This window comes from Lactuca virosa, chromosome 2 (assembly GCF_052849685.1).
Source record: "Lactuca virosa cultivar CGN04683 chromosome 2, Lactuca_virosa_CGN04683_v6, whole genome shotgun sequence".
Taxonomy (NCBI): Eukaryota; Viridiplantae; Streptophyta; class Magnoliopsida; order Asterales; family Asteraceae; genus Lactuca; species Lactuca virosa.
In genome coordinates, this window is record NC_136427.1 from 195,951,447 (window position 1) to 195,964,882 (window position 13,436).

Below are 13,436 nucleotides of genomic sequence, written 5' to 3' on the forward strand. Positions count from 1 at the left end.
AATTTGATGAATGTCTTTGGGGGAAGACTTGGCTCATGGATTCTCATCGATCTTTTAAGATTCTAAACTCTTTGAGCCTTTGATGAGTCATGTGAATTGGTGGCTTGATTTTAGTTTGATAGCTAGCCAAGTCTTCATTGCTAATGATGATAATTGGTTGAGTGAATTCAATTTAAGAACCCTCTACCCCGAAGGGGCAGTCTACAAGCATGGTCTAAGATAGAAGCCTGGTTGTTTCAATTTGAGCGGTATTTCCAAAAACTGTTTTACCTTCCTTTACACCATATCCAAATACATAGCGTTATTTATTTTTATTGATCAACTAAAAGACCCACAAACATCACATCAAACCCCCATTTATAGATTTAACAATCTCGTTTCTTGAATCACTGAAATTGACACCTCTAGTACTTATCATCCTTTGTTTTTATGGGTCACATTTGAAGCGAGGATATTATTATCATTTTTTTTAATATATGGAGGGTGTTTGAAAATAAATAAAATTAACTTCTTAAGCCCTTAATGATTTTTTTTGGTGGACCAAAGTTTTCTTGAAAAGTATAAAAATATGAATAGGAATTTTTTTTTTGGGATTTTTAAGTTTTTAAGCAGAAAATGAAAAATATTTTTGTATTTTTGAAGAAATTTTAAGAATAAAATGCATGTAACTGTTTTTTTTTTTAATTTAAAAAAAAACCATTTTGGGGTTTTTATAAATTTTGTATTCGGGACAAAATGTAACAATACAAAACACCTCCCCAATCTTAAATATGAGCATCGTCCCAATTTTACGTTTTTTTGTATTTTCTTCGTTTTAGCTCTGTTTGAATCGAAACTTTTGGGGTAGCTTCCAAACATCTCCTTTGATGATATTTAACATTCAAAACAACCTAAAACACAACAAAGGTGTGAAAGTAGAGAGTTCCAATGTTTGTCCCAAAATAATGTAAAATGCATGAATAACTTAAATAAACTGGAATGCAAGGCATGAAATAAACACACAAAAAGGTGCAATAAAATTCACCTAACATAGTGCTCGTCTTCCATGTCAGAGATGGGTGTCGGAGATCAGAGTTGCGTGTCGGATATTAGAATCAGAATCGAAATTGCGTTTCAGAATAGAGTCGGAACGTCGGAGCAAAATTCAAAATGAAGTCGTCATCCGGAAATTTTCAAATTATATTTCGGATTTTGAAATTCAATTCCCGATCCGGAACATGTACGGCTGATCCGGAATAGGCGTTCCGGATCCAATGAAATGGGTTAGGCCACTCGAAAAAAATCCGAAAATAGGTTCCAGAACGGTCCATTCCTAAAAATATGGTTATTTTGCAAAAAAAAAAAAAGATATATTTTTCAAAAACACCCTAAAAAATGGTTTGGTTACTCAAACACCTTTTAAATCCTTAATAAAAATAAATCCAAAAAACAAAATTACTATTTTCAAAGTGAATGGACAAGATTCAAAGATGATGAGAAATCACATGAATAAATTTTACAACTTTGTGTTCCATAATAACCCACCCAAAGTAAGACTACCCTTTTATAAATAAGCATATTCGGGGAAGAAAAGGACGACGAAGGTGTTAGGTCAACATTTTTTGGGATCTCGTATAATCTTTTATTTCTGGTAAGATTCGATTAACCTTAATGCGTTTAAATTATCGTTTCATTTTTAGGGATGGTTTTCCGGGTGGCAACCGATGCCAAGGAGCCACCTGGAACCCTCGATTCACCTTGTATGTTTGGAGAAATATCCGATTGAACGTTTTTGGGCCACCGTCGCCGTGTCTCTTGTGCGTCCACATGACGGGTTAATGTGACTGATAAATAGAAAAGACTTATGGGAAGAGACATACCGAAGCTTGGAAATCATTAATTATAACTATGTAAGGATTTTTCTTGATTGTTTGGTTGAGTCTCAAGACAAATCGAGCTAGTTAATGTGTTTCTATATGTGAAATTGTTGGGTTAGTATATTGTGATTAGATCCCTTTTATCCTGAGTAAACCAAGATATTGTAAATCCATTAAGCATGAACTAGAGAAAAATCGATTAAAAATGGAAGCCGGAGGCCGTAATTTCAGAAAAATCCCCATTAAGGAATGCGTTGTTAACGTTGAGTTGAACAAGAGGCCGTGATCGTTTAGCACCTAAAGCAAGAAACACTTTAACAGTGACAAGCTTGGCAACAAGGGAACATGTGTCTAAAAAATCAACGCCCTTTGTTGTGTAAATCCTTTGGCCACTAAACGCGCCTTATAACGTTCAATAGATCCATAAGCTCTATGTTTTATTTTATAGACCCATCTACAAGACTGCAACCTACGAAATGTTTATCTACAGGAAAAGATACAACACTCCATGTGTGGTTAGCTTCCATATCATCTAATTCACATTGCATTGCAGTTCTCCATTCCCTGTACCTAACAGCTTCATGATAAAAACGAGGCTCAAACTGAGATGATACAACCAATGTATAATTATTGTATCGAGGTGACAAATTGACATATGACACGAAATTGCATAACAGATAAGGTGTAGGTGACTTATCAGCAAAAGATACGAGATTACAATGATAATCTCTCAAATAAGAAGGACATGTATGAACTCTGGATGATCGTCTGAGAGGTACCCGATCTCTTGAGGAATCGGATAAATCATTATGTTCTGGAACATTGGTTGAATTCTCTGAAGCATTTGATATGGATCTGTATTTGCTATCTGATTCTGTAAATCATCATAAATCGATGTTGTTGGAATAACTGTCAATGGAAAGTCATCAGGTCTTGGATTATATAAAGATTGAGAAAATGGAAAAATTGTTTTGTGAAAAATCGCATCTCTAGAACAAAACACCTGATGTGTTTCAAGATCAAACATCTTGTAAGCTTTCATACCAATAGGATAACCAATGAAAGCACATGCTCGTGGGCGAGGTGCAATCTTTGTCCGATGAGACGGGGTAGTTGAAGTAAAAGCTAAACAATCAAAGCCTTGAGAGTTGAATAATCTGGAAGTTGATTAAACAACTTATGGTATGCCGAACGACCAGCAAGAACTTGATAAGGAGTCCTGTTGATCAAGTATGTGGCTGTCAATACACACCCCAACCATAAACTAATTGGAACTTTTGATTGAAAAAACAATGCCCTTACTACATTTAACATGTGATGGTGTTTCCTTTCAACAACATAGTTTTGTTGAGGCCTTTCCACACAGGAGTGTTGATGTAAAATTCCTCTCTCATGAAAGAAATCTTGAAATTCTAATTCCTTACCATTGTCAGATCTAAAAACCTTGATCTTGGTATTGAACAGAGTCAACACCATATTATAAAATTGTGGAATCACTGACTAGACATCATACTTGTTTTTAATAAAAAAAAATACCCGTGTAAATCGTGTGTTATCGTCAACAATGGTGACAAAATATCTATGATCACTATGGGATGGAGTAGAGTAGGGACGCCAAATATCACAATGGATGAGATCAAATGTTTTAGTTGACATGTGATTGTAAGAAACAAAAGGTAATTGTCTTTGTTTAGCTAATGGACAAACCATACAAGGTAAAGTGGTATATTACATGAATCTTTAACAAACAATTGTGTTTTAATAGAATCCAATCTTTGATTAGATGAGTGTCCAAATCTTTGATGCCAAAGCTCTAAATAGGCCAAATTCACCATCACAATTCGTTGTCCATCAAGGTAGTAAAGTCGACCATGCCTTTTACCCTTGCCAAACGTCTTCTTGGTGATAATTTCCTGAATTAAAGCATAATCACGAAAAAAAATACCCAAACCCGACTGTCAGAGGTTAATACACTTAATGTACTGACTAAAATGAGATTGAACTTAAAATTTGGCACATACAAAACATTGTAAAACATCCCTCAATATAAGCATCTCCAACCATGTTAAAAGGGACACGATTTTTATTAGGTAAAGTCACTTTAATCCCATCATTTTTCTTGATATTAGTGATCATTTTATGATTATGACAAATATGATGTGTTTCTCCCGAGTCTATAATTCAAGTATTGGAGACATAACACTTTAATTTACGAGACGAGAAAGAACGGTTACCTACTTGGACATTCTCAGAAGTAGTAGTCGCCATGCTAATAGAAGCCAATTGTTCGGATAGAGCTGCCATAATTTTATGACACTGTGCATGAGAAAGACTATGGAATACCTCTACTAAACCTGAATTAGAATGAGCTTCATTGCAAACCATCAACAACAATATTGTTTACCTTTGGTGATTGTTTAAAACCAGGGGAAAACCATGGAATTTATAACACTTTTCAATTGTATGTCCTAATCTTTTACAATGAGTGCAAAAAGGTCTATCTTTGCGCCTCCCCTTCCTAAATGATTTGATCTGCCATTGTTAACATTGAAAGCCATAGGCGAAAGATTACTTCCTCCTATACTTCTTTGTTTTTCTTCTTGAATTACTAAAGAAAAGACCCGATTTATTGGAGGAATGGGATCCATTAACAAAATCTGTCCCCGAATGTAAGAATACGACTCATGTAATCCCATCAAGAAACTCATAACATACTCGATTTGAAAATAGTTGTTGCATTGACACTGGTTGCAAGAAGGCCTATAGTTTGAAAGTTTTCCCAAAATGATTTCGGTTTAGTGAAGTAGATACTTACCGAGTCTTGTCCTTGACAAAGATTTATCAAATCTCTTCTAATCTGGAACACTCGTGGATCATTACACTGTAGAAAACGATCTTGAAGATCAGTCCAGATTTCAAGCGTTGTGTCAACAAATATAATACTTGCTGCGATTTCCGTAGATATTGAGTTTAAAATCCAAAAAATGACCATATTGTTGGTCTGAATCCAAGCATTTGGTCTGACAACATCACTAGCCACTGGTTTTGGAACGATTCCATTCATGAACCCTAATTTATTCTTTGCAAAGAGAGCAATATTCATAGATATACTCCATGCCATGTAATTGTCTCCTGTAAGGGGTTGAGAAACAAGAACAAGTCCAGGACTATAAGAATGGTGAATAAAAGTTGGATCTTGATTCACAATATGTGGAGTCAGTGGTTCAGTCATTTTGAAGAAAAGATGACGAAAGAAGAAGAAAAACCACATCAAAGAAGCAAATCAAATGACGAAATAGAACTAATTTGTGAAATCGATGGAAAAAAATTGATTAAATATTAAATCATTTTAAGTCTATGATACCACACCACTTTAGAGTAACTACATAAATAACTTCCACAATACGTTACTTATGAATAAAGAAATGGACACGTGTCATTTGAACATTGATTCCAACATAAGTTGCTCTAGTTATGCATTTTCTATTGAACCTACTTTTATATATATATATATATATATATATATATATATATATATATATATATATATATATATATATATATATATATATATATATATAAAAGAAAAGGAAGGCGGTGATGTTCCTTATGATCTTTCTTCATGTATCAGACTCCCTTTGTGATTTCTTTTCTTCATGTATCAACCCCCCTTTGTGATTTAAGTTAAAATCTCTTAACAGGCTTAGAATGTGTCATGGTTATAGCTGTGGGAGGAGGTACTTTATTGTTTGGCTGCATTGACAAAAAAATCGAGCTTATTAACATGTTTCTATATGTGAAATTGTTGGGTTTGTACCAAGATATTGATCCTAGTAATATAAAAAGCTATTTAGCATGAATTAGAGAAAGACCAAAGGTTAAAAATGAAGGCTTTAAATTTGGAAAAATCAGGGGTCTCAGATCTGGTTTTAATATGGGCCTTGATTTTATATATATGTATAAGTTATCCCAGTTAAAAATTTATATTTCACCATTTATTTGTCTATTAATAATTCTATTTTGCAGTATCTGTGATACAATGGACCACCCCCGTGAATTCTAGGATAAGGTAGACACCAAGGAAGTTAGTGAAGAGGAGATTACTATGTGAGCCATTTAAATATATCTATTTTTGTAATAATATCAATTACTTGTTATGTGTGACTGTGAGTTTGTGATTTTGGTTTTTCAGATTGGCTAGCTACGTTCTTGATTCGTTTAGGAGAACGGGGGGAGAAAAAGCAGCCGATGATTTTGCCAGGGAAGCAAACATTAAAGAAGTCAAAGGTATATATATTTTTCTTGATTTATTCTAATGTGTCTCCATATAAGTGCATGTAACATTGTTGAGGTGCTTCAAAGCAACAAGGTGTTTGGCATTTTAGGTGTTATCTGATCATGGCTAACGAAGTTGAAAATAAACTTAACATCATTGCTATGTCCAAATTGCATTTAGTTTGTTCCTATCCTTTTAGTGTTAATTTTGTTTCTATTTGACATTGTGAAGTGATTTTTTGGTTACTATATTGAAATGGATAGTGGATAGTAGCGAATCATTCTGGATCTATAAGAAGGCGTGGAACCAACGCTTAAGCCCCTGGTTTGCTATGAGTTATAGTTGCTTCTTCTGTCATGAAAAGTTAAAGATGATGAGGCTCGAAAAAGACACTCTTCAGGTGATATATATATATATATATATATATATATATATATATATATATATATATATATATATATATATATATATATATATATATATATATGTGTGTGTGTGTGTGTAATTAAGTTTTTCTTGAGTTGGTGCTTCATGTTTCTTATGTGTTCTACATAATAAATGTCAGTCAGGCTACACAAACAAATCTACAACCCTCCAAAGATGATGACACTATCTCTGCTCCAAAAAAAATAGATACTTTGGTCAAGTGAGCGAGTCTTTTGAATCTTATTATCGCATAAATAAATTGACACATATCAAGTTGGTTAAAGACGGAATTTTGATGTGTCATTACAATTTTGTTTTTGTAAGAATTTACGTCCATAAATTATCTAATTACTTGTTACTTGATTTTGTTTTTGACAGCATGTGTGATTGCATTATTCGTTACTCCATGAAAAAAGAGTATTTAGTTGATCGTCTTGCCAAGCTTAAAGAAAAATGTGATAAAGGACAGCCAAATGGTATATATACCTTGACACCATTGCATTTATTAACTTCTTTTAGCTTTTTTTTTGTGTGAAATGACTTGGATCATAATTATTCTTGCCATCTTTATTGGTCTTTTTTTTGTATTACGTTTGTTATGCTCATTTCGTTTCATAATAACCAAGATTTTGCTATTTTTAATCCATCAGGAAGTACAAGTTCTAACTCCAAAATGCAATATTTTTTAATGTATGTATTTTTTGTTTTCAGATGGATCCAAAAAGCGTAAACACAATGGTGAAGAAGGTTCAAGGGAAAAGGGTAGTAGAGACTCGATGAAAAATTAGAATGGCCAGCTAATGAAACATTTTCTTCCTAGTTTCATGTTGTTCTTGTTAAATCTAGAATTCTGATTTCAAGTCTTTTATGGTTTAGATCCAAGTTTGCGACTTTGTGACTCAGTTATAGCTATTTGTTTGTGACTTTGTAACCCTGTTGCAGCTTTTCTAAAATCTGCTCAAAATGTACCAAGATCTTGGAATACATTGCTATTTCTTGCATTTGTCTGTTCCGAGAAACGAATCTAGAGCACTTAAATCCTCGGCTGAAGATTCATGACAAACACAAACGGACAAGATTTGCCATCAGTCTCACTAAATTTCTTGTAATGCTACTTATACCAGCCAACAAGACCAAAAATTTCAACCTCTTAGGGTTAAATAAATGTAAGAAATAACATCATATATATTTTCTAAATTTGATTTTCACAATATTTTACTTTCATTTCTTCTATTGCAACATTGTAGCTTGATTTTTTCCCCTCATGGTAGCAGTGTCATCCCAAATCAATTTTCAATGATATTTCAAGGTATATTGTGTTTTATTAAGGAAAAAAAACCAAAATTGATGTTTTTTAAATGGATAGATCTTCCAAACCGCAATACCTTACTTAAAAGTACAAAAAAATAATATTACTTTTTCTAGATTCTTTAGTTTAAATTAATGAAAGACAAAATTGCAAGAATGGTCCATGTGGTATGTCAAAACTAGCAAGTTTGATCCAAAATGGGTTTGCCTTGCAAGGATGGTCCAATAGTTTTGTTTTGTTGCGAGTTTGGTCCAAAAATTTAAAACTTTTTATAATGACGAATTTGCCCGTGGTATTTTCCCATTTTCCTTTTTTTTATTACAGAAATAAAAAAACTCTCTCTCTCTCTCTCTCTCTCGCACTCTCTCTCTGCCCTTGTATGTTCTTAACAAATCAAGACTCAACCTCGATTTCATGAACTTAATAACGAACTTCAAGAACTCAAGAACGATCTTCAAGCTGTAAACCTAGATGAAATTGACTTTTAAGATCGGAGTAGATGTGAAATCTTTCAAGATCGAACTCTGTGTGTGTAACTCTTTTTATCCCTCTGATGAACATTTTTCAGTGAGTGTAGAACACAACACACATATAAACACACAATGGGTGTTCTTCGTTCTTGATTTTGGATCTGAAATAAAACCCAAATCCAAAAGTCAAAGGTGTGTATGCTCTTGGTTCCAAATCTGAAACGAAGATGAAGAAGGGTAGATTTGAAACAAAAACCACACACAAAACCCTACCTGAAACGAAAACCCACCATCGATTCGAACGAAAGGTAGATCGACGGGAGCTCCGATGCGGCTGGGAAATCGCGATGAGGTGGAAGGGGGTCCGTCGAGACCGATGACCCTCTGTGGGTTTACTCTTCGTCTTCGCTGATTAGGAGAGGGTAGAAGGAACACGAATGGAAGTAGTCAAAATGGTGGTTTGGTGGTCAAACTGACCGCGAGAAGGTAGTCGATCTCCGGCTGGGAAACGACTGGATCGAAGGGAGAAGGAAGAAGAACGGAAGTAGAACAGAGGTGGTTCGGTGGGGGTTTGGTCCATCGCCAAAATGAAGGAAGAAAAAGAAGGCAACTTATGTTGTCGGACGACTGTTACAGTGAGGGGGCTGCTCCGGTGGCCTCCTTGTCTGTTCTTCTTCTGTTCCATTGGCAAAACACGGAGGAGAAGGGGAAAGAAACTACGAAGTAGCAGCTGAGGGAAGCGGCGATCCTCAGGGGGTGCTTGGTTGTTTCCGATCGACAACAAGAAGGGGTGGAGAAGGGCTGTCGGTGCACCTTTTTGTCACCGGTGGTGTATAGAGAGAGAGAGAGAGAGAGGGAGAGAGAGTATTTTATTTTTGTTTTATTTTCAATAGGTTTTCAATTGCTGGTAATAAAATAAAAACAAAAAATTAAATAATAAGGGGTAAAATCGTCTTTACAAAAAAGTTCAAACCAAATAGGACCAAACTCGCAACAAAATAAAACTATTAGACCATTCTTGCGAGCCAAACCCATTTTGGACCAAACTTGCTAGTTTTGACATACCACAGGGACCATTCTTGCAATTTTGTCTTAATGAAAGCTTTTGATCCTTCTTTTTTTTCATGATTTTCTTAAAATTATTTTTATTATTAATTACTAAATTGGGTCCCGCCTCACCACCATCCCTTTTAAAACACTTGCATTTTAGATAGGTACCAATAATTTGAAACAAATATAAAATGAATGAAATAACTAGAAATAGTTTGGGCTGTCTTTGAAATAAATAAGCTTACCGAAATCTTAATATATTTTCTTTTGTGGATCAAAATAGTAATACAGGCCCGAAAAAAGAGTACATGGCAAATTGATGGCCAAATCATAAAAAGAACTAGGAAATGAGGGGTCAAATGCGTCAAATGATGAAACTTGTAATCATAAACCCACCGCCTCCTCCTTTCCTTTAATTTGGAGATCTCAAGGCTTGAGACGTATTTCAGAGGAGAGCCAAGAACTTAGGTGATTTTTGGTGAAGCATTAGGGTTTTAAATCATAATCTTAACGATTGGAAGCAAGCTAACCCTAATAAACTTATTGTATCCATGATTCTTCTTGGAGTTGAGAAACGTTAGTAATTTTGACTTCCATGGTCGTCATACATCTCACCTTATTTAAAACCCTGACAAAAATAATATGATATCTATCTAGTTATTCATATACATGCTTGTCATTTACATGCAAATAATATATATATATATATATATATATATATATAGAGAGAGAGAGAGAGAGGGGTTCAACATAAAACCAAAATAAAACATAAAATCATAGAATCACCTAATCAATCATTAAATCAAATTAACTAGTATCCAAAAATACAAAAACTTTAGGGGTTGTTTGATAGTAAATGATGATTGAGTTAGTTTCTAACTGAAACTTGTTGTTTGATTTTGCATCTGACCGACTGTACACAATGATTATATTATCTTCATACAACATTATTTATAATAATTCCTTTATGATTTACCATTTAATTTATAACATTACATTTTTTACAGAGAACTTCAACCAACAAACAATAAAACTTTAATCAACAAACACATGAAACTCAATTGTTTTATCGATCAAAATCAACAACACAAAAAAAAATCAAACAACTCACACAACCCTAGTATCAACGATCAATCTTTGTCACTAGTAACCACCCCTCTTGTTGTCAATCCATTTGGCACTAGCCCCATAAAATCTAAAGGATATCCAAATATCAACCTTGTTTTTGGTAGGTTGTAATGTAAGAATGAGGTTGTATGGTTCAAACTCAACGGTGGAAGCCAAGAAGAATGTAATATGCCTTGAATTTATTGAAAGAAGAGTTAAGCCAACAACATAATCAAATAAAAAAGATAAAAAAAAAACTCAAAATAATGAATTAAATCAATCAAAAAACAGAAGACTAATGAACCACTGCTTATTTTTTTTTTCCAAAGTACGATTCTCACATCCATCTTCATTTGCATGTGCCATTATTTCTAAATGAAATACCTCTTTCAAACCTATTTTATGTAAGGGAAATTAGGCTCAATCTCATTCCTGTAAGTCCAACCCTTTTTTGACCTCCTTTTTCCAGAATTTGTCATGATTAGACAAATATCAAGAAGAAATTTGGGGTTTCAAACCAAAATGGAAAACCAACAGATTATGCCAAGATTTGTTTTTACAACTAATCAATCAAATGTGAAACAACTGAAACCAGATAACAAAATCAATTGGAAGCAAATCAGATAACAAAATCGTTTGAAAATTGTGGAGAATTAAAAAAAAACAATTGCAATCTGTAAAGGCTGAGAAAGAAGTTGACTTATCGGACTTGAGAAAGATAAAAAAGACGACAGGGGGTTGTGGAGGTTGTGTTCTTCCTTGTATCTTTGTTCCTATGTGCGTTGTGATGGGTAGGGATGAAGGAGAAGGAGGTTTCGGTGGCTATGGAGAAACATGACAACGACTGTGGGGAAGGAGGACTGGGTGTCGTTGATGGCAAAGGGCAAGGAAAGCAACTCCCCATTTGACTATTTGGATGTTTTGTGTAGAGTTTTGAACTTCACTTGTGAATTTTGATTAAGTTTGTTGTCATAGAATGAACATAGTGCATGGTATCAAGTTAGGGTTACAAGTATTATCATAGATGATGTTTGCATGATTACAGAATTTCCTGGCTAAAAATGCCAGTTGTGACAACATCAAGTACATTGTCTTAGGTTACATGTTCCCAAAATATAAATTGTACGATGATTTGACATTACACAAAATAAATTTCCTACACTTGAAAGTTCCCCTGATTGGTCTGGTCAAAATTGAGGCATATCAAACACATGGATTAGACCGCGTCAGTCATTTTTGTTTGACTGGACTCAGTCAGTGTCACACCCCCGAACCAGACGGTGGAATCGTCTGGGGGTTCGTGTGACTATCAATTGAATTATCATCATAATGAATACACATGAAACACAACACAATCATCACCAAACATTACACAGTACAACTGGTATTATTCACATCAAGTACATTGTCTTAGGTTACATGTTCCCAAAATATAAATTGTACGATGATTTGACATTACACAAAATAAATTTCCTACACTTGAAAGTTCCCCTGCTTAACTGTTACCTGAGAATACAAGTTATTTTGAAAACGGTCAACATATATAATGTTGGTGAGTTCATAAGCATGTTTGATTTAAAAGCTTTGTATCGATTGTATAACCCGGAAAATCCGATATTTTCTGTAAATTTTGTCTAAGAAATGATGTGATGATCAAGTATAAATGTATGAGCGATTTCCATTTCAAAATATGCATAATAAATGAACCCCAAAAGTTTTCCTTGTTTTGTATTTGATGTAAGTACGAATGATAGTATTTTCCCAGAAAAATCCGATATTTCCCGATTTATAGCAGTATTGTAGTACTTGCATTATCGTATGAATTGTTTTGTATTAACACGATGTAAAAATTTTGATTCCCATGAATGTTTAGATGGTAATGGATCTCTATGTGAGTCGTTATAACCATGCATGATAGTGACTAATCCGCCCGTCTTGGCATTTTTTCAAACGCCGGTTTTGATCAAGATTTTGTCACCCTAGACTGGCCGAGTCTAAACGCCGGTTTTGATCAAGATTTTCTCACTCTCCCTCCAGGAGACTCTGCTTATAACTACAGGCTACGGCCAAACACTCGTTGGTGTCAACCGACAGATTCCACTAGATCCCAATTATTACCCCATGAATATGTTTACCGTTAAGTGTATTTTGATTTTTAACCCACCTCGATAATTACGTGGATATGAATGAATAAAGCCCAACAGACACGAAAAAGGGCAACTGTGGCCCATTAGTAATGTAAGTTATTTCCAGGCTGACAAGTATGCGACGGACACATTATAGTCCATCAAACATGTGATGAATATTCCAGGCCAAATTAGTAATGCAATGGGCCACTAAGGCCCAATAGCAAGTAAAGGCTAATTTAGGCCCATTAGGCATGTAATTGGGTCACTAAGGCCCAATAGACATATAATATGTAACATCCCGAAATTCAGTGAAGAAGAAGGAGAGGAGTTTGTGGAGACTAGAGTTTGAAGTGCAAGTTTGGATCTGAGATCTACAGAGGAAGGAGCTGCATTTGGAGGTATAAAGTTCAAAACTTTCCTCTTCATTTGGTTTGTTGCTTCATGGACCATTTTAGGGTTAAAAGTCCCAAAGGTGGAGACTTTATGAGCGTAATGTGCTCCATGGACCTAGATCTGTCCCATTTCAGTGGTATTTGTGTTATAGATCCATAAAGTTCCCATCTTGGTCGTGGATATGAGACCATGCTTGAGTATTGGGCTTTCTAGTGTTAGGAAATGGTATATTTTGGGTGTTAGTGACTTGTTCAGCCATGCAAAGGCTTAAAGTCATCGACTTTATGGATTAAGAGGCTTAAAAATGGTCAGATCTAAAAGTTGGACGTGAGTCTTAACTGTTTAAGACCTCAAGAGCTAAGGGACTGAAACTGGGATTTACGTCGGGCGTAATCCCAATACGCGCGGCGTACGGGGTGG

General features: G+C 34.7%; 1 protein-coding gene across 6 annotated transcripts; it reads left to right on the plus strand.

Annotated features, from left to right (window-relative positions):
* The first annotated feature begins 1,487 nt into the window (after positions 1–1,487).
* Positions 1,488–7,559, plus strand: LOC145159963 (uncharacterized). 6 transcript variants are annotated; one of them, XM_079079017.1, is made up of 8 exons: positions 1,488–1,590; positions 1,680–1,889; positions 5,883–5,963; positions 6,049–6,143; positions 6,396–6,532; positions 6,702–6,778; positions 6,937–7,034; positions 7,270–7,559. In XM_079079017.1, exons 5-8 carry the CDS (start codon positions 6,464–6,466, stop codon positions 7,344–7,346), a joined length of 321 nt encoding a protein of 106 aa, XP_078935143.1. In that variant the 5' UTR covers positions 1,488–1,590; positions 1,680–1,889; positions 5,883–5,963; positions 6,049–6,143; positions 6,396–6,463; the 3' UTR covers positions 7,347–7,559. The 6 variants fall into 6 exon arrangements, 4 of the variants coding, with proteins under 4 accessions (XP_078935143.1, XP_078935142.1, XP_078935145.1 ...); XM_079079018.1 differs by having other exon boundaries at positions 1,558–1,583; XM_079079016.1 differs by lacking the exon at positions 1,680–1,889 and having other exon boundaries at positions 1,524–1,630.
* Positions 7,560–13,436: the final 5,877 nt, after the last annotated feature.

Coding starts and splice junctions, on each gene's coding strand:
- LOC145159963 (XM_079079017.1), top strand. CDS start 6,464: ATGAGTTATAGTTGCTTCTTCTGTCATGAAAAGTTAAAGATGATGAGG. Junction 6,533..6,701: donor TCGAAAAAGACACTCTTCAG/GTGATATATATA, acceptor AATGTCAGTCAG/GCTACACAAACAAATCTACA. Junction 7,035..7,269: donor TGATAAAGGACAGCCAAATG/GTATATATACCT, acceptor TTTTGTTTTCAG/ATGGATCCAAAAAGCGTAAA.